Consider the following 16,650-nt stretch of genomic DNA (forward strand, 5'->3'; position numbering starts at 1 on the left):
GCCCTTCACTCGACAAACGTGACGTCGCCGAGACCCTGGCCCCGCGAGAAGTGCGCCTTGATCTGGTACCGGCCGCCCTCGGGGTAGTTCTCGTTGTTGCCCGGCCCAAAGGCCGCCGCGCCGCGAGCTTCGAGACGCTCCTTGACCGAGAAGTGGAACGACGGTGACGGCGGGAGGTGGCGACCGCGGCCGTTGTTCGAGCTGCGCGAGAGAGACACGGAGCGAAAGAGAAGGAGATCGTCAGGACGAGGTCCGCCTCGAGCGAGAGCGAGAAAGGGAGAGAGAGTGAGACGCACCGGATGCTCCACCTCCTATCGTTGCCCTCGGCGTCCCAGAAGATCTTGACCGTCGGGCTGACCTCGAGCAGCCACCAGAACGCCGTCATCGCCCTCGTCCCGACCCGGCTCCACCAGTCGGCGAGGCGGCCCTTGATGCCGCGCGCCTTGCGCTCCTCGGCCGGGCGCAGCTCGAGCGCGAACGAGACGTGGTTTGCGCGAGGCGAGAGGGCCGCCGCGGTCGTCTCGGGCGACGGACGGGCCGCGAGGAAGACGGTGGCCGCCATGACCTCGTTGAGGCCCGGGTTCTTGTCCCTCGCGCGGCGCAGGTACGCCTCGAGCGCCTCGTCGTCGCCCCTCGACGCCGAGCCGAGCGTGCGGCGTGCGCGGTTGACGAACGGCGCAAAGAGCGGGTTCTCGGCGAGGCGCGCCGAGTCGACCTCGAAGCCGGCCTCGACCGCCTCGCGCAGCATCCAGCGCAGCGACAGGTGCGCGAGCGCCGGCGTGCGGCTGCCGTCGTACGCGAACTCGCCGCCACCGACGTTGCTGTGCGCGCCGGCGAACCACACCTCCTTGACGTCCGAGGCGCGGTCCTGCGGCTCGTTGTCGAGCGCGTCCTCGTAGATCCACGGCTGCGGGTAGTAGCGGGCGCGCGCCTCGTCGAGGGCGAGGGCGTGGCGGAAGGTGCGGATGTACGACGCGCCGGACGCAAAAGGAAGGGTGCGAGGGATGACGGCGCCGACTGACGCGACCGTGTCCTGCGGGAGGGAGCCGTGTCAGTACGAGGGGGCCGATCGCCTGTCTGGCGAGGGAAAGGCAGGACGCACCCAGACGCCGACAAAGTGAACCTCGACGTCCCTCGAGAAGGTGCGCTTGAAGCCCTGGGCGAGCGTCTCGACGCCGGGAACGAGCATCGTGTTGGCCTTGCGCTTGTAGATCGAGAACGCGAGGGGGATCGTGTCCTCGTTGCCGGCTGGAAGAAGCCCGACCTGCTGAAGCATGCCGGCGAGTGCGCGAGCCGTGTAGGCGCCGCGCGAGAAGCCGAACAGGAAGATCTCGTCGCCCGGTTTCCAGTACTGCGGGCGCTTGAACCGAGTCAGTCCGGCCCGCTTGAGTGCGGAAGGGAGAGGAGAGTACGGGGCGCACGTTCATGAGGAACTGGTAGGCGCCGCAGATGTGCTGGCCGAGGCTGAAGCCGACGGCCTCGTCGACCGTGGCCGCGAGTTTCGAGTAGATCTTGCCCGGCGCAAAGTCGGACTCGTGCGTGCTGATGCTCTGGCCGATGCCGACCTGGTAGTACAGGAGCTGCTTGTCGGGGTCCTCGGACGCGAGCGAGAACAGGGTCGGGACGTTGGTGATCTGCTCGAGGTGGGGGAGGAGGCGGAGGAGGGTCAGCTCGCGCTCAAAGAGATGGTGGACGGGATGGAGACTCGCGCCACCGGTGCCGAACGTGTTGCCGGTCCCGTCGAGGCAGAGGATGAGCCGCCTGTACGAGGGGGAGCGCGAGGTGGGGGCGGAGCGAAGGTACGTCGGCTTGGGCTCAAAGGGAGGCGGCAGGGCCTTGAGTGGCGGGCTGACGGGCGGAGAGGCGGCCATGACGAGCTAGGTGGCCGGTGTCGGCGAGGCGCTGGAGGTCGACAGGTGGCGGGAGGAGAGGGAGGAGGTCGGGTGACTGATGAGCTCCGGAAAGCCGGCACGGCGGCGTGGCTGGACGGCGAGAGCCGGGTGCGCAGGCAGCACACAGCCTGGAGCGACCGGCTAGAGTCGACAGAGGCGGCGGGCACTCTGAGGCCGTGACGAGGACGAAGCAGAGTCTCGGACGAACGGGTTCGCAGGATGCTTGCGAGAGCTGTCGACGTCCTCCTCTCGCCCAAGCGTGACAGCATGCACATCTTGCAGATTCGCTACGAGCTCCCTCGCCCAGTGTGAGGCGCCTCCTCGACCCGCACCGCCCCAGTCGCCTTCTCAAAGTCGCCAAAGTCGTCCTCCTCGTCGACCTCGCGCCCCTTGCTGCTCGACGCATAGTCCCCCAGCCCGTCCACCTCGTCCAGCTCGAGCTCCTCGGCGTCGCGCTGACTCGCCCGCTCGCTCGCGAGCACCGAGTCGCCGTCGTCGGCGCCGCGCTGGCTCCCGCCCGTGTTGCGCCGCCTCGCCGGCCGCCCTGCTCGAGGCGCTGCGGCCCCGCCGCCTGATGCCCCTGCCCCTTGCGCGGCGACGGGCTTGCTCGGAAGCCCGCCAAAAAGGCGCGAGAGCCACCCTTGGCCCTTGCGCAGCGGCTGCCCGGCCTCGCCGTCGTCGCCGACGCCGCCGTGCTTGCCCGCCTCGAGATCAACCGAGCTGGCGGCGGTCGTCGCACGCGCAAAGCCCGGCTTGGTCGGCGAGTCGAGCTCGTACTCGCCCGGGCCGGCCGAGGACGGGTCGTCGAACGGGTTGGGCATAGCCGACGCGGACGAGCCCGAGCGCTGTCGCGGTGCTGGGGGCGGCTTCTTGAGCGACAGCATGACGACGCCGGCGATGAGGACGACGATCGAGAGCCAGATGCAGACGAATATCGGCGTGCGGTACCTGCGAGTCAGAGAGGGGTCAGTGCCGGGATCACGAATCTTGAGAGGAGAAAGAGTGACGCACGAGTTGGTTTGGTCGAGGTAGACGAGCGAGATGACGAAACCCGAGATCGTGTATGCGCTGAAGAAGAGGGGGACGACGAGCGTCGAGTCGCCCGACTTGAGCGCGAGGTTGAGCGCGACGACTTGGGCGACCGCGCACACGACGAGGAGGATGACGATGAACCACGTGAGCGGGCTCGTGAACTGGTTGGCCTCGTTCGGGTCCGTGTGGTTGATGGCGCTCGTGACGAGTTTGACGCCCGACTTGGCGAGGACGAGCGTCTGGCCCGACAGGAGACCGCCCGAGACGGCCCACAGGAAGGCGGCGAGGCGCCGGATGCTCGTGTCGGGCCGGCTCGCGCTCCATTGCTCGACGTGACCCTTGACGACCTTGCGCACCTGGCCCTGGCGCCGGCGCCACGCGTCGCGCGCCGACTTGACCTTGCCGACGAAGCCCTCGCCGTCGTACGGGTTGACGATGCGCCGTCCGCCGCCGCCGTCCATCATGGCGTCGAGCCCGCTGCGGTCCTCGCCACGCTCGTCGGTGACGCGCGCCATGCATACCTCGTGCACGATGCCGCTCGTCCACCAGAGAAGGACCGTGACGACCTCGAGCATGACGAAGAAGGCGATCCAGCCGCCTCGGCCCCACAGCTCCTTGAGGAGCGACAGCGACAGGTTGGCCTCGGCGTCGATGCGGTCGGTACGGATCTTCTGGTTCGAAAAGACGACGACGCAGACGACGCCGACGATGATGACGGCCGTGCCCGCGACGTCGAGGGCCGTGATCGGGATGCCGGCCAGGAGGAACGCGAACAGGACGTTAAAGATGAGGCTTGACGAGCCGAGCGGCGCGACGTACTCGGCCCTCAGGAACTCGAGCGCGAGGGTCGAGCCGATGACCTGCAGAGGGGGGATAGAGGTCAGTCTGCGTCCACCTCGCTACTCGCTCTCGAAGGGGAACGGGAGACGCACTTGAGAGGCTATGTAGAGTGTATTGCCGAGAAGCCAGAAGGGCCGCAGGTAGTCGGGTCGTCGTTGAGCGGCAGGGACGGCGAGCGAACGGGCGTAGTCGAGCTTGGTGATGTTGAGCCCGAGCGCATTGAAGAGGGACGCTCCGAGAGTGATGAAGAGGCCAATGACAAAGTCGCCCGCACTGCGTGGGAGGGAACGAGGTCAGCAAGGGCTGCGGGAGGAGGAGGAGGACGAGGTCTCCTCGTTGCCGACCTCTGAGCGCTTCGCAATGGACGGAACCGGAGCTCACCTGTATGTTCGAGGCTGGTACAGGTCCGTCTGGTTCTGCATCGTCGTTGCCGAGAGCGAGAAGTCGCCGGGGGATGGCTGGACCGATGAGGCGGTGCGAGGCCGGGCGCGGTCGAGGGTGCTGTCGAGCGCCGACCTTTGCGGTGTGCGGTGCTTCTGGGCGAGTACAGATGCTGTAGCGGTCGTCTCGCTAAGACTCAGGCGGGTTGAGCGAGGTGGGAGAGGAGAGCTGGCTGCTTGCCGAGGCTTGCCTCGTCGTCACCGCCAGAGCCCTCGCACCAACTGCGAGAGCTGCACTGCTGCAGCACAGTCGGCTCTGTGCCCTCGCTCGAGTGGCCTGAAGCTCGACGCACCGCGCCTGCAGGGCAGGGGACGCGAGGCCCGCTCTCCTCGCCGCTCGCTCGCGGCACACCTCGCGAGGCAATTGCTCTGCGCAGGCTCCCAGCGAGACCTCGCACGGCGCGGCGGGATGCTCTGGAGGAGCTTGGGGCCCGCCGCAGCCGCGCGAGCGCACGGCTTCGCAGGCGCTGGCCTCGTGCGGGCACCTCGTCCTGCTCGCTCCCGAGGTGCTCGGTCCACAGTGGCGCGCCTCGTCCTTTGCGGCCAGACGGACATGCGGGCTACCGACAAGAGCACCGAAGCGGCTTTGAGCTGCGTCCCGCGCTGGCTCTGTGCCGTATCTCCGCCGCCCAATCGGGCTCCCAGGTCAGCTGCACGGGACGGGACGATGGCTCGCTGTATCAAGCCGTGCAGGGCTGCGCTTTCTCTGCTTCGCTTTTGCGCACCCTCTGCACATCTCGATGGGCAACTCGACCACGTCGCACTCGCCCCCGCTCCTGTCGCCGCCGCCGCCGCCGTTCGAGCGGCGCAGCTCGTACACTCGCGGCTGCTGCGAGTCACTGCCTCGCTCAGCGTCGACGAGGCGGCTCATTCTCTGCTTCGACGGCACGAGCAATACCTTCGGACTTGGCGGGGTGAGCATCTCGTCCTCTCCCTTCCTGCCCTCTGCCTGCGCCGGACCTGACTCGCTCTCTCCTCGAGCAGATCACGAACCTCCCCGTCCTCTTCTCTATCGCCTCGGCCGACCCTGCCAAGCAGCTTCTCTACTACCAGGTCGGCGTCGGGCAGAGCATCAGCGCCCACGAGTCGACCTTCGCGCCGGGCAGGATGCGCGACCGCGTCCTCGCCGTCCTCGACGAGGCGATCGCGTACAGCATCGGCCAGCACATCTGCGGCGGGTACCGCTTCCTCATGGACGTGCGTCCCATACTCTCCTCTCCCTTCCGCACACACGAGGGCCGAACTGATCAGGCTCGAGCGCGTCCGCAGCACTGGAAACCGGGCGACGAGATCTTCCTGTTCGGCTTCTCGCGCGGCGCCTACACAGCTCGCGCACTCGCCGGCATGCTCCAGCAGGTCGGGCTTCTTCCCGCCGGCAACGAGGACACGATCCCGCTCGCGTTCTCGATCTACAAGCGCAAGGCCAACACGATGCTCGTTCCCGGCGTCGAGACGCTCGCCCAGGGCTTCAAGCGCACCTTCTCGAGGGACGTCGAGGTCCACTTTGTCGGCGTCTGGGTGCGTCCTGCTTTCGCCTGGCGAGCTCGATTCGGTTTGAGAAGGCTGACCTCGCTCGGGCCCGCAGGACACGGTCGCCTCGGTCGGCGCGCTCGTTCCCCGCACCCTTCCTTTTGCTTCGGGCGCCTCGTACATCCACGTCTTCCGCCATGCCCTCGCACTCGACGAGGCTCGCACGCGCTACATGCCGCAGCCGTGGATGCCGTACCCCGACTTTGTCCCGAACGCGTCGTGCTCGGACGTCAAGGAGGTCTGGTTCTCGGGTGCGCACAGCAACGTCGGCGGCGGCGAGTTCACGTACGACGGCGGCCGTACGCCGGCGCTAGCCCACCTGTCGCTGCGCTGGATGGTGCGCGAGGCGGTCGAGGCCGGTTTCGAGGTCGACTCGGCGCGTGTCCTTGACAGCCCGCTCTACGAGCCCCTCATCGGCCGTGCGCATGAAGCACTCGCCGACAGAGTGCGCGGCGGCGGCGAGAGTGCCGCCCTCGAGCGCTTCCTCGAGCGTGCGACGCGCAGGAACCCCTCGCTCAACCTGCACGTCGCGACCGTCGTCTTCCTCGCGTCGACCATCTCGCCCGAGTCGACTGCCGCAGCCCTCGCGCCTCGCGCCCACCACACGTCGTTCAAGCTCCAGCATCCGCCTGCGCACGGGCCCGGGACCGCCGAGGGCGGCAAGCTCGCCGGCTGGGGGACCCGATTCGGCGCGAGGTCGATGACGGCGTTCTGGTGGCTCCTCGAGGTGAGCCCGTCGGTCAAGGTCGTGTGGGACCCCGAGGGCAACACTCGTCGGTGGACAATCAGGTGCGTCCCCTCCCTCCTCGTCCTCCCCTTTCCCCCCTGCTCAGCACCCTCCGCCAGGCTCTCTCAGCCTCGTCCGGCGGCTCTCTGACCCACGTCTCTTCTACAGGGCCAACAACGGCCGAGGGCGGCAACTCCCGCCGGACCCGGTGCTGCACTTCTCGGTCCTCCAGCGCGTGACGGCCAACCCGAGCATCTTCCCCGCCGGCGGCAACAACGAGAACTACCCCGAGGGCAACCGGTACACTATCAAGGCCGACTTTGTGCAAGGCCAGGGCCCGTTGACGGCGCGGATCGAGCTGTGAGGCGCGAGGGACACAGGTGGAGGTCCGTGCGGCTCTTTCTGGACGGGCGGGCAGGCTTTCGAACGACTTTTGCGGGCCTCTCGTCGTCACTAATCCGTGCAATGCAGTCTCGAGTCTGTCTGAGCTCGTCGAGAGCGGCACCCGTTGAGCGAGAGCGCCGAGAGAGAGCGCGAGGCGAGTTTGCGAAGGTCCCGCCAAGAACGAGAGGGGCGACTCTTCTGGAGCACGACAGCGGCGAGCGAGGTCTCTCACGACTCTCACACTCTGCGCTCCACACGAGAGAGAGAGAACGGCTAGGGCTATGTTGCAGGACCGGCTTCGAGGCAGGACAGGGAAAACGTCGAAGGCTCGCTCCGACTACTTCTTCTTGCCCTCGTACTTGAGGTCCGAGTCCGGGTTGAATGAGATCGCCGCGCTATTGGTACAGTGGCGCTCGTCGGTAGGCGTGTCATAGCTGCGCGGCTCGAGCTGTGAGGCGTGAGGGACAGGGCGGAAGGTCCGTGCGGCTCTTCCAGGACGGGCGCCCAGGCTTGCGAGCAACTCTCGGGGGTCTCTCGTCATCTGCTCGATCGAGCAACATCAGCCCTCGCGTGACTGTGCGCGCGAGAATCGGGAAAGCAGAGCGCGAACCGGCTGTGGGAGGGAGTCGAGCAGGAGGACTGCGTCTGCGCCTGTACGAGAGGCTCGCTCGGGCCCTCTCGCTCAGGACGCACTCGGGCACGCTCAAAGAGAGATCCCTCGAAGGCACAAGCTAGCAGGAAAAGGTCGCGCGGCCTCGCTGACCTTCGACTCGAAAGAGAAGGCGAGCCGGCCATCTCGCGCTGTACACGACAAAATAGTTCGGGAAACGCGCTCAATTACACCGCAGACATCTCCTCGTTCGATCTGGCGCAAGCAGAAGGCCGTAACCCTGCTAGATCAAGAGCTAGCGTTTGAGCGATGGTGCGCAGGATCCCCCTGTCTTTAGCAGGTGCCCGGGCGCACGGGCGGTCCGCAGGGGTCCGCGCCGTGCGAGCGGCTCACCACAGTGCGCCCGCTGCCCTCAGGGGCACGTGAGGGCGGGCGCAGCCTCGTAAAGACCCGTCCGCGACGGCTCGACTCGCTGAGCCGTCGGGACGAGTGCGACGCCGAACGAGAGCTCTGAGCGGTCTGGGGACGCTCGCTAGGGACGAGAAGAGCGTTTGGACATGAAAGGGCGCCGTCGCGCGGCGCAGCAAGGGCGCGAGGGGAAGCTTTCGAGTTCGAGAAGGGAGAGGTGCCATCGAGGGCGCGACTAACCTGCGGCGCGAGGTCGAGAGGGTCAGTGCGCGGCTCGGCGAGGAGCACAGACCCATTCGAAGGTCCTGCAGAGAAGAAAGAGAGTGCGCGGGACGTACAAAGGACAAAATGAGTTGCCTCGAGGTCGCGACCCAGCCTCGCGCCGCCCAGAAGTCCGCCCTGCTCGCCTTGCGCAGCCGTTTTGCCTGCAAAGGGACTAGGTCAGTCCATCAAGACCTCTGCATCGCGTCGCGAGGTAGCAGAGGGGGCGAGGCGACAGGGAGAGGGGGGCCAAACACGGGGAGGCGGGGAGGAGGGGGACGCACCAGTCGCCCACAGCCCGCGCAGCGCTTCCGCCTTGCCCAGCAGTGTCCTTGGTGCTGCGATAGACCTCGACGACAACTCCCACAGGCCCACGAGGCGTTGCCACGAGTCGAGAGAGGTCGGACGACGCGGTTTGCTGATGAAGACGCGGCACGCTCTGCGCTGTCGAGGAGCGCTCGCGGCGGCGCGGGCACAGCTCGCAGCCGGTGCTGAGGTGTGCAGATACTCGGGCGAGTCGCGAATCGCCGCCCCAGTCGCGAGGGTTCGAGTGGGGAGGAGAGAGGTCCAGGTTGGCGAGGGCGACCCGCTCGACTCTCGCATTGCGACAGCTCTCGGTTGCAGTGGCCAACTCGTATCGGCAGTACGGTCATGTCATGAACGCTCCCTTGTCTCGCACTAGATCGCGAGGCGGCTCTCGGGAGAGGAACAGAAAAGGATCGGATGCGTTCTATTGCGCGTCTCCCCACCCTGCTCGAGCGCGTCGACATGTACGAGTGGGCGAGCTGCTGCTACTGCTGGAGATAGTGAGGGGGAGAAGGAGGAGTGGGGACGGAGTGGGGAGAGAAGAAGTGGGTGATGCTGGTCAAGGCGAGCCGAATCGGGTCGAGCCGAGTCGGTTCGGGTCGAGTGGTGGTACAGGGGACTGCTTGATAAGGCGAGGCGAGTGGCCGAGGCCGAGGACAAGGGGAGAGGTGCGCGCGCGCTTTTCGGCGGAGAGGGACAGAGGTGGGTATGCTGGCGGTGGCGCTGGTCGAGACGACAGGGAAGGCGAAAGGGCGTATCTAGGCGGCGCGACGAGCCATCTGTGACGGTGCGCCGAGGAGGAGAGTGAGCTGCCGCATCGCTGGCAAGGCAACGCGACCCAGAAAGAGGAGGATGAGGACGCACGTCGATGACCTTCCACCCGCCGGTCTCGGGGTTGTCGAGCTCCTCCTCGACCCGGGTGAGGACGGCGACGTATCCGACCTGGAGGATCTTGTTCTCGTCGCCGACGGCGAGCTCGCCCGTCTTGAGGTCCTTGTACGCGAGCACCTCCTGCGTCCGCCACGAGACGACGAAGACGTGGATGTCGTTCTCGAGGATCTTGGCCGACATGATCTGCAGGTAGTGGCAAGGAGAGTCAGTGACGGGCGAGGACGAGAAGGGAGGAACGGCGAGGACGCACGTCGAGGTTGCGGATGTCGAGGACGCGCGACTCGGACATGAGCGAGGGCCCGATCGAGCCCTGCAGGGTCGCGACGAGGACGTTGAAGGTCTGCGAGAGGGCGACGAGGGTGTCAGGCAAGGTTTCGGGGCGAGGCGAGACGAGGAGGAGAGGACGACGACGCACCGCCTCGCTGCACCATTGCCGGAGCGTCGGCTGGTCGGCGTTGACGTAGGCGTCGACGAGCTCGGGCACGATGTACTCCCGCAGCTCGCGCAGGAAGCTCTCCTGCGTAAAGGTCGGGTCCATGTCGCGCACCCACCTCGTCACCTTGGCCGTCTCGGTCTCGTCAAAGATGCGGCCGACCGTGTTGGTGACGGTGCGCGACATGACGACAAACGGGTTGTCCGACTCCTGGTAGTTGTGCGACCACGACGCGAGCTTGTCGGCGAGCGGTTTCGGCAACCGAGACGGCTTGGGCTCCGAGTTCGCCGACGAGTGGTACACGAGCGCCTCGCCCGCTCTGCGCACGGTTCAGGAGGTCAGTCGCGAGACCTCGAGGGAGAGAGAGAGAGAGACAAGGACGCGGACGCACTCGGGGTTCTCCTCGACCTTCATCCGCCTCGCCATTCCTCCCTCCCGGCTGCGCCCGATCTTGGCCAACCGCGCCTCGCGCCTGCGCCGCCGCGCCTCGCGGTCGACGTACCCGCCGTGATGCGTGTCGTACGCCGCGTTCTCGAGGAGCTCGGTGATCTCGCTCGCGACGGCCTTGTAGGCGTCCGTGTCGCGGATCGGGGCCGACGCCGTCAGGGCCGCGTCGCCGACGGCGCGAGCCGACTTGGACAGCTGCGAGGGGCCGGACCGAGAGTCAGCTTGCGCGCAGGGAAGGAGGGGGGCGAGGAGAAAGACGAGGGACGCACGGTGCGGACGAAGGCGGTCTCCTCCATGCCCTTGAGGGCGTGCGCGACGGCGTCGTTCAAGCCGATGCCGGCCTTGCGGAGCTCCTCGGCGGCGGCGGCGAGCTTGGGGTTCTCCTTGATGCTCGCGGCGAGCTGTAGCAGAGGAGGGTGCAGGGTCAGCGGCACCGCCCCATCGCAAGCCCGGGAGAGGAGAAGAGGGAGGGGGAGGGGCTCACCCTGGCGCGCTCGTACATGATCTTTGCGCGCTGCATGGCCTCGCTGTCCTGGACCTTGGAGACCTCGCCGCCGAGCTGCTTGACCGAGTCCTGCCACTCGCGGTTCTTGCGCACCTCGTCGCGCAAAACCTCCACAAAGGCGGCGAACGGCGAGCGGCCCTCGACGGTCGAGTCGGGCTCGGCGTTGGCCTTGTCCTTGGCCTTGCCGTCCTTGGAGTCGGCCTTGTCGCCCTTGGGGTCCTTGTTGGGGTCGGCGGCCGGGTCCTGGAGGCGGAGCGGCGAGGACGAGAAGGGGCGGTTGGCGGCGAGCTGGGCGAGAGCTGCAGGGCGAGGTGCTGGCCGAGCCTGGCGGCGGGCGGCAGCGTGCAGGGTCTGCCTGGCTGCTTGCTTCATGGTGGCGATGAGCGGGTGGTGGGCAAGAGTCGGGAGCTGATGAGGCTGAGGAACCGCTCGTCGGTGGCCCGTCTGCGTCTCTCTCTCTGTGTGCGGGTCCCGGTACCTGCAGAGCTGCAGCACGTGGTCTCTCTGCACTCTCTGCACTCGTTGCCCCTGCCGAGCGAGAGAGTGCTGCCGCGTCGCCAGCACCGCCCCGCCGAGATCGAGGCTCGCCTGCGAGAGCTGTTGGCTGCTTCCCTCGCTCTTCACTCGCAACCTGCGCATGCTCTCTCGCTCGCTCAACCTCCTCAGCAAGCCCCGCAACCTCGTCCTCGCGTCGACCTCGGCCCTCGCCGTCACTTTCATCGCCACCTCGTCGTCCCGCCCGCTCCACTCGAGCTCCTCCGCCATGGCCAACAAGCAAGACTTCCCCGTCCAGCTCACCGACAACGAGTGGCGTGCCAAGCTCTCGCCCGAGCAGTTCAGGGTCCGTCTCCCCTCTCTCTTCTCCTCTCCCTTCGTCGCCCCCCTCACGCTGATGTCACCTTTCCCCCCTCGCAGGTCCTCCGCCAGCAGGGTACTGAGCGCGCCGGCACCGGCGAGTACGACCAGCACTTTGCCGGCAAGGTCAGTCGTCCATCACCGCTTTCGTGCGGCTAGGAGCAGCCACCGCACCATCGCGATCCTTCTCGCCGAGTGGGGGGTCGCAATCGTCGTGCGCGTGCGAGAGATCATTGCTCACTCTTTCCTTCCATCGTGCAGGGCGTCTACGAGTGCGCGGGGTGCAACACGCCGCTGTACACGGCCGACATGAAGGTGCGTTCCGCTCGTTCCCTCCCCACCTCCCTTTCCACCTTTGTCCACCTCCTCACGTCGCGCCCGCGTCTTTCTTACCTCTCCGGCTGCACATAGACGTACTGACACTCTTTGAGCATGCCCGCAGTTCAAGTCGGGCTGCGGCTGGCCCGCCTTCTTCGACGCCATCCCGGGCAAGATCAAGCAGAACGTCGACCGCTCGTGGGGCATGGAGCGCATCGAGATCGTGTGCAACAACTGCGGCGGTCACCTGGGCCACATCTTCAAGGGCGAGGGGTGGGTCGCCTTTCCTTTCCTCGTCTTCTGCGCCGAGCGAGGTCGCCTCGTCGTCCTCGTCGACCGTGGACTTACCTTCTCACCCTCGCCCGCAGCTATGACACGCCTACCGACGAGCGCCACTGTACCAATAGCGCGGCGATCTCATTCAACCCGGACTCGGACCTCAAGTACGAGGGCAAGAAGAAGTAGTCGGAGCGAGCCTTCGACGTTTTCCCTGTCCTGCCTCGAAGCCGGTCCTGCAACATAGCCCTAGCCGTTCCCTCTCTCTCGTGTGGAGCGCAGAGTGTGAGAGTCGTGAGAGACCTCGCTCGCCGCTGTCGTGCTCCAGAAGAGTCGCCCCTCTCGTTCTTGGCGGGACCTTCGCAAACTCGCCTCGCACTCTCTGTCGGCGCTCTGGCCTGGCGGATGCCGCTCTCGACGATCTCAGACAGACCTGAGACTGCATTGCACGGATAGATGCTACGGGGTCGCTCTCGAGCTTGACGGGCCTGCAAAGCCGGAGAAAGCGCTCAAGCGCAAGTTACGAGCGGGTCCGAGCGGCCACTCTCGCGCGCTTGTGCTCGCTCGCTCGCATCTCTCGGTGTCTCCCGCTCCACCAAGGGACTCGTGCTGCACGGGATGTATCGCAGACGTGCTCGTCGAGCGTCGACAAGTTCTCGAGGATGTAGCCCGCCGCGTTCGAGCGAGGCGTCGACTCGCTCGCCCCAACTGCTGCCAGCTCGTCGCACGTCCGAGTCGAAAGGTAGAAGACGCCGCCGAGCGCAAGTAGGCCAAGCGCCGCGACCGAGGCGACGAGGGCGGGCGAGACGTGCTCGTGCCGCGACGGCCGCCGCCGCCGCTTCCACCGATTCGCCGCCCTCTGCTCGGCGCTGCTGCCGGCGCACTCGCTGCTGCTGCTCGAGCTTCTGGTGGACCCTGTCGGGCTCGCGCTCGGGTCGGAGGCGGTGCTGGAGGCGGACGACGAGGACGAGTCGGGGGAGCTGGATGCGGGGTGTCGGCGCCGTTCGAGGGAGCGGGGCGTGGCGGGGGCTGGACGGTGGGTCGCCTGGGCTCCTGGGCCAGCATGGTCCGGAGCAGGAGGGTGGCAGAGGTGCCGAGCGGGGGCTGGCGAGACGGACCGAGGGACCGGACCGTCCGCGGACCACGGCGAGCTCCAGCCGAGCTGTTGGAGCTGGGCATAGGGCACACAGCTCGCCTGAGCACCGGCAGGGCTGGTCTGGCGGGGCTGCAGGGTCGCACGGGCAGGTCGGGCGGCGCGGCGAGTCGAGCGAGGTCGGACGGGGAGGAGGCGGAGCGAGCACGCTGCTCGAGGGCTCGCTGCCGGGACAGTTGCGCTCTGAGCTGGCCTGGTCGATGCTGGAGGATGCTCAGACCGCTTCAGGACAAGCAGGGAGGCGAGTTGGGGTCGACATTGCTTGCGACCCTCCATCCCCGGCGAGAACTTCGCGCTCGTCCTCCCTTTGCCCCTTGTTCGATCTCGCTCCTACAGATCAGCCATGCCGTCGACTCGTGCGTGTCCCTACTCACCTCTAGCACAACCAGGACTGACCCACTGCCCTCCCCCGTCGCCCGCCGTCCGCCCCTCGCCCGCCTACCTCCCGCCGCCGCCTCAAACCCTTCTCCCGTCGCCGTCGTCGCCTCTCGCGCTCTCTACTGCAGGCCTCTACGTGAAGAGCCGCATTCTCGGTCAGCAAAGGGGCAAGCGCGAAGTCAGGACGAACACCAACCTCGTCCAGATCGAGGGCGTCGCCAACGCTGAGGAGGCGAGGTTCTACGAGGGCAAGGTGCGTCCCCGCCGTTCCGGCGCCCTTCAGATCTCCACGCGGTCCGCTCGGAACCGGCGCAGTTGTCGGCGAGGCGGCAGCACGATTGTGGACCGCGGAATGGCAGGAGAGGGTCCGGAGGAGAGGGGGTCAGGGCGCGCCTCTGAGTCGAGCGGCGCTCGGCTGGATGTGCGCCCGACGTCCAGACGGTGTCGAAGGTGGCACGGGCGGGCGGGCGAAGTTGCAGAGCGTCGACGGCGCGAGCAGGAGGGCCTCGAGCGCCTGAGCACACCTCCGCTCCCTCGAACTTGACCCTGACCACCTTCTCCCGTCTCCCCGTTCGTGCAGCGCATCGCGTACGTCTACACCGCCGAGAAGGCGATCAACGGCTCGAAGGTCCGCATCATCTGGGGCAAGGTCACCCGCCCGCACGGCAAGTCGGGCGTCGTCCGCGCCCAGTTCCGCCGCAACCTCCCGCCCAAGGCGTTCGGCCACTCGGCCCGCATCGTGCGTCCCACGTCGTCCACTCTGCAACTCGTCGAGCCACTCACTGACCCCCACATGCCCCCACACAGATGCTCTACCCCTCGAACAGTCCGTCCCTCCTCTCTCTCTCTCTCTCACTCTCGCCTCGCCGACCTCGCCCTCTCGTGCCGCCTGACTGACTCTCTCTCCTGCGCGCAGTCTAAACTCGCCATTCCAGCGGTTTCAGGTCTCCTCGAGTAGCGCGTGCTTGTCAACGACGATGGTTCTTTCCCTGCCCGTCCGCCTTTCCGCCTTCCTGTGACGCCCGCGCTCGCCTCTCGGCCTCGACGCGCTCTCGACGTCCGGCACCCAGCACTCGAGGATGTCTCACGGTCGACGTTGAGCCTCACTCGCCCATCGCGAGGACAAGGAGAGAGAGAGACTTTCGCAAGCGAGAGCGAGATGAGCGTCGTCTAGCAGCGCTCGACGTGCGACGCAGAGAGCAGTGAGACCGAGCAGGCCGTCGTCGCATCGTCGCACCTGACGCTGTCGAGCATGAGAGCGGGGCTCACCCGACGACGGCGCTGCCGAGAGCGACAGACGTGGCTCGGACCGCTCGAGAGCTTCTCTCTCCTCCTCTCGCTCGCCGACGGTCGCAAGGCTCTCACGGCGACCTCGAGAGCGTACACGAGAGCAGCACAGAGCTCGAGACTACGCTTGCAAGATGACGACGACGAGAGCGGCACGTCGCTCAAGCTCAGGTCGACCGCGCGCTCGCACCTTTCTTTCAGACGAACTCGCTCTCGCTTCTCTCGCACGCGCACGACGAGTGAGACTGAACCGCATGCATTCGAGCGACCGCAGACAGTCCGAGTCCCCTCTCTGCCGATGTACAACACGAGGAGGAAGACGAAAGACCCTGCGAGACCCCGCTCGCGAACGCGCACGACTCGAGCCCGGGGGGGTGGGGGAACCAACTTGCTCAGAGCGAGCGAGTTTACTCCTCGGCGTCGACGACGGTGGTGTTGAGGCCCTGCGAGACACGAGGTGGGTCAGGGACGACTCGAGGGGAAAGAGGGAGAGAGAGAGAGGCGGGCGCACCTTGAAGTCGGTGGTCGGGACGACCGAGACCTGGGTGTAGAGCTTCTCGTCGGCGGGCGCGTCCTCGTTGTCGTTGCGCTTGCGGTGGAGGCGAACGCGGAGGCGGTGAGGGACGTTCTTGATGCCCTTGCCCCAGATGGCCTCGTTGACCGACGGCTCGAGGAGGACCTTCTTGGTGCCCATCGCCTTCTGCGCAAAGATGCGGACGGCCTTGACCGCCGAGGGGGCGCGCTATAACCAAGGGGAAGGGGGGGTACCGTCAGCTGCTTGAACAGCGACATCTCGCTAACTCCGAAGAGCGCGGAACAACCACAACGGCCGCGAGGGCCGCGGGTGCAGGGGGAAGGGGGAGGGGTGCGACGACGAGGGACCGCCGAGGCAGTATCGACGAGGACGATGGGCGGGTGGACGAGGAGGATCAACCTACGTGCTTGAAGCCCTGGCCGTGGACCTTGGTGTGGAGGTGGATGGTGTACTCGCGGGCGACGACGTCCGTGAGGGCCGAACGGGTCTTGCGCTCGGCGTTGGTCTTCTGTCCACGGGCCATTGTAGGAGCTGCGACGACGAGGGGAGGGGCAGGGAGGCAAGGGAGAGTCAGTTCGACGTGCTCGAGAGCAAGGTCCCAGCTCCGGCGGCCGTCGTCCACCTCGCGCCCCGGTCCTCGCCCGGTGCCCGCACGCGTCCCGCTCGCCTGCACACATGCAGTGCCTCGTCCCAGTCGCTCGCGCGGTACCGCTGGAGGGCGGTGCGACGAGGTGCGAGAGGGCGATTTTTGCTGGGCCGGCGACGAGGCGACGAGGCGGCGCAGGTAGGCGGGACGAGGACGAGGGGGATGCTGGACGGTGGGCGCAGAGCTTGAAGGGCTGGAGAGAGGCTCACGTTGGGGTCTTGTCGGATGAGCGGGAAGGTCCAGAGGGCAAACCGAGGCGAGGTGGTCGGCGCGCGAGGCGAACGAAGCGGCGGCTCCTCTCCTCGGCTCTCCTCGTGAGTTGTAAGTTCTCTGAGCTGGTCACGAGCCTGGAGAGAGCTCTCGTGGTCCATGCACCCGTGCAGAACGGCCGTCAGAGGGCTGTCGAGAGCGGGAGCCGGTTACATAGTAGGTGTTTTGTATTGGACAATACCGGGCGAGAATAGGAATCGCGCCTCATCTCTCTCCCCCGCCCTCG

At 67.0% G+C, this 16,650-nt stretch overlaps 8 protein-coding genes across 8 annotated transcripts; 4 read left to right on the forward strand and 4 right to left on the reverse strand.

Moving 5' to 3' along the window:
- Window positions 1-5: 5 nt before the first annotated feature.
- Window positions 6-1,871, reverse strand: RHOBADRAFT_44724 (uncharacterized protein; the record flags this gene model as incomplete). The annotated part of the gene is made up of 4 exons (XM_018414473.1): window positions 6-201; window positions 297-1,033; window positions 1,103-1,351; window positions 1,422-1,871. The coding sequence occupies 4 exons, from the start codon at window positions 1,869-1,871 to the stop codon at window positions 6-8; spliced, it is 1,632 nt and encodes a 543-aa protein (XP_018270288.1).
- A 282-nt stretch (window positions 1,872-2,153) lies between these two features.
- On the reverse strand, window positions 2,154-4,336 carry RHOBADRAFT_54089 (uncharacterized protein). The gene is made up of 4 exons (XM_018417146.1): window positions 4,146-4,336; window positions 3,857-4,037; window positions 2,904-3,784; window positions 2,154-2,840 (listed from the first exon to the last, which is right to left on the reverse strand). The coding sequence occupies exons 1-4, from the start codon at window positions 4,184-4,186 to the stop codon at window positions 2,180-2,182; spliced, it is 1,764 nt and encodes a 587-aa protein (XP_018270289.1). The 5' UTR covers window positions 4,187-4,336; the 3' UTR covers window positions 2,154-2,179.
- Window positions 4,337-4,944: 608 nt separating this feature from the next.
- Window positions 4,945-6,825, forward strand: RHOBADRAFT_44726 (uncharacterized protein; the record flags this gene model as incomplete). Its single annotated transcript, XM_018414474.1, has 5 exons — window positions 4,945-5,118; window positions 5,189-5,401; window positions 5,474-5,722; window positions 5,790-6,523; window positions 6,630-6,825. 5 exons carry the CDS (start codon window positions 4,945-4,947, stop codon window positions 6,823-6,825), a joined length of 1,566 nt encoding a protein of 521 aa, XP_018270290.1.
- Window positions 6,826-8,064: 1,239 nt separating this feature from the next.
- RHOBADRAFT_65171 (uncharacterized protein) lies at window positions 8,065-8,654 on the forward strand. Its single transcript, XM_018418653.1, has 3 exons — window positions 8,065-8,103; window positions 8,202-8,288; window positions 8,409-8,654. The coding sequence occupies exons 2-3, from the start codon at window positions 8,212-8,214 to the stop codon at window positions 8,617-8,619; spliced, it is 288 nt and encodes a 95-aa protein (XP_018270291.1). The 5' UTR covers window positions 8,065-8,103; window positions 8,202-8,211; the 3' UTR covers window positions 8,620-8,654.
- Window positions 8,655-8,831: 177 nt separating this feature from the next.
- Window positions 8,832-11,078, reverse strand: RHOBADRAFT_37215 (uncharacterized protein; the record flags this gene model as incomplete). Its single annotated transcript, XM_018413420.1, has 7 exons — window positions 8,832-9,209; window positions 9,295-9,504; window positions 9,572-9,661; window positions 9,737-10,073; window positions 10,146-10,396; window positions 10,471-10,602; window positions 10,686-11,078. The coding sequence occupies 7 exons, from the start codon at window positions 11,076-11,078 to the stop codon at window positions 9,189-9,191; spliced, it is 1,434 nt and encodes a 477-aa protein (XP_018270292.1). The 3' UTR covers window positions 8,832-9,188.
- A 391-nt stretch (window positions 11,079-11,469) lies between these two features.
- Window positions 11,470-12,344, forward strand: RHOBADRAFT_15796 (uncharacterized protein; the record flags this gene model as incomplete). The annotated part of the gene is made up of 5 exons (XM_018412276.1): window positions 11,470-11,547; window positions 11,622-11,687; window positions 11,823-11,876; window positions 12,004-12,152; window positions 12,248-12,344. 5 exons carry the CDS (start codon window positions 11,470-11,472, stop codon window positions 12,342-12,344), a joined length of 444 nt encoding a protein of 147 aa, XP_018270293.1.
- Window positions 12,345-13,623: 1,279 nt separating this feature from the next.
- Window positions 13,624-14,680, forward strand: RHOBADRAFT_65176 (uncharacterized protein). The gene is made up of 5 exons (XM_018418654.1): window positions 13,624-13,664; window positions 13,815-13,939; window positions 14,267-14,425; window positions 14,494-14,512; window positions 14,603-14,680. Exons 1-5 carry the CDS (start codon window positions 13,652-13,654, stop codon window positions 14,605-14,607), a joined length of 321 nt encoding a protein of 106 aa, XP_018270294.1. The 5' UTR covers window positions 13,624-13,651; the 3' UTR covers window positions 14,608-14,680.
- Window positions 14,681-15,380: 700 nt separating this feature from the next.
- On the reverse strand, window positions 15,381-16,031 carry RHOBADRAFT_22108 (uncharacterized protein; the record flags this gene model as incomplete). The annotated part of the gene is made up of 3 exons (XM_018412567.1): window positions 15,381-15,416; window positions 15,485-15,715; window positions 15,912-16,031. The coding sequence occupies 3 exons, from the start codon at window positions 16,029-16,031 to the stop codon at window positions 15,381-15,383; spliced, it is 387 nt and encodes a 128-aa protein (XP_018270295.1).
- Between the last annotated feature and the right edge of the window lie 619 nt (window positions 16,032-16,650).

The sequence above is a fragment of the Rhodotorula graminis genome (genome assembly GCF_001329695.1).
Source record: "Rhodotorula graminis WP1 unplaced genomic scaffold RHOBAscaffold_8, whole genome shotgun sequence".
Lineage (NCBI taxonomy): Eukaryota > Fungi > Basidiomycota > Microbotryomycetes > Sporidiobolales > Sporidiobolaceae > Rhodotorula > Rhodotorula graminis.

Coding starts and splice junctions, on each gene's coding strand:
- RHOBADRAFT_65176 (XM_018418654.1), top strand. Junction 13,940..14,266: donor CGAGGTTCTACGAGGGCAAG/GTGCGTCCCCGC, acceptor CCGTTCGTGCAG/CGCATCGCGTACGTCTACAC.
- RHOBADRAFT_54089 (XM_018417146.1), bottom strand. CDS start 4,186: ATGCAGAACCAGACGGACCTGTACCAGCCTCGAACATACAG. Junction 4,038..4,145: donor TACCAGCCTCGAACATACAG/GTGAGCTCCGGT, acceptor CCTCCCACGCAG/TGCGGGCGACTTTGTCATTG. Junction 3,785..3,856: donor CACTCTACATAGCCTCTCAA/GTGCGTCTCCCG, acceptor CCCCCTCTGCAG/GTCATCGGCTCGACCCTCGC.
- RHOBADRAFT_65171 (XM_018418653.1), top strand. CDS start 8,212: ATGAGTTGCCTCGAGGTCGCGACCCAGCCTCGCGCCGCCCAGAAGTCC. Junction 8,289..8,408: donor GCCTTGCGCAGCCGTTTTGC/CTGCAAAGGGAC, acceptor AGGGGGACGCAC/CAGTCGCCCACAGCCCGCGC.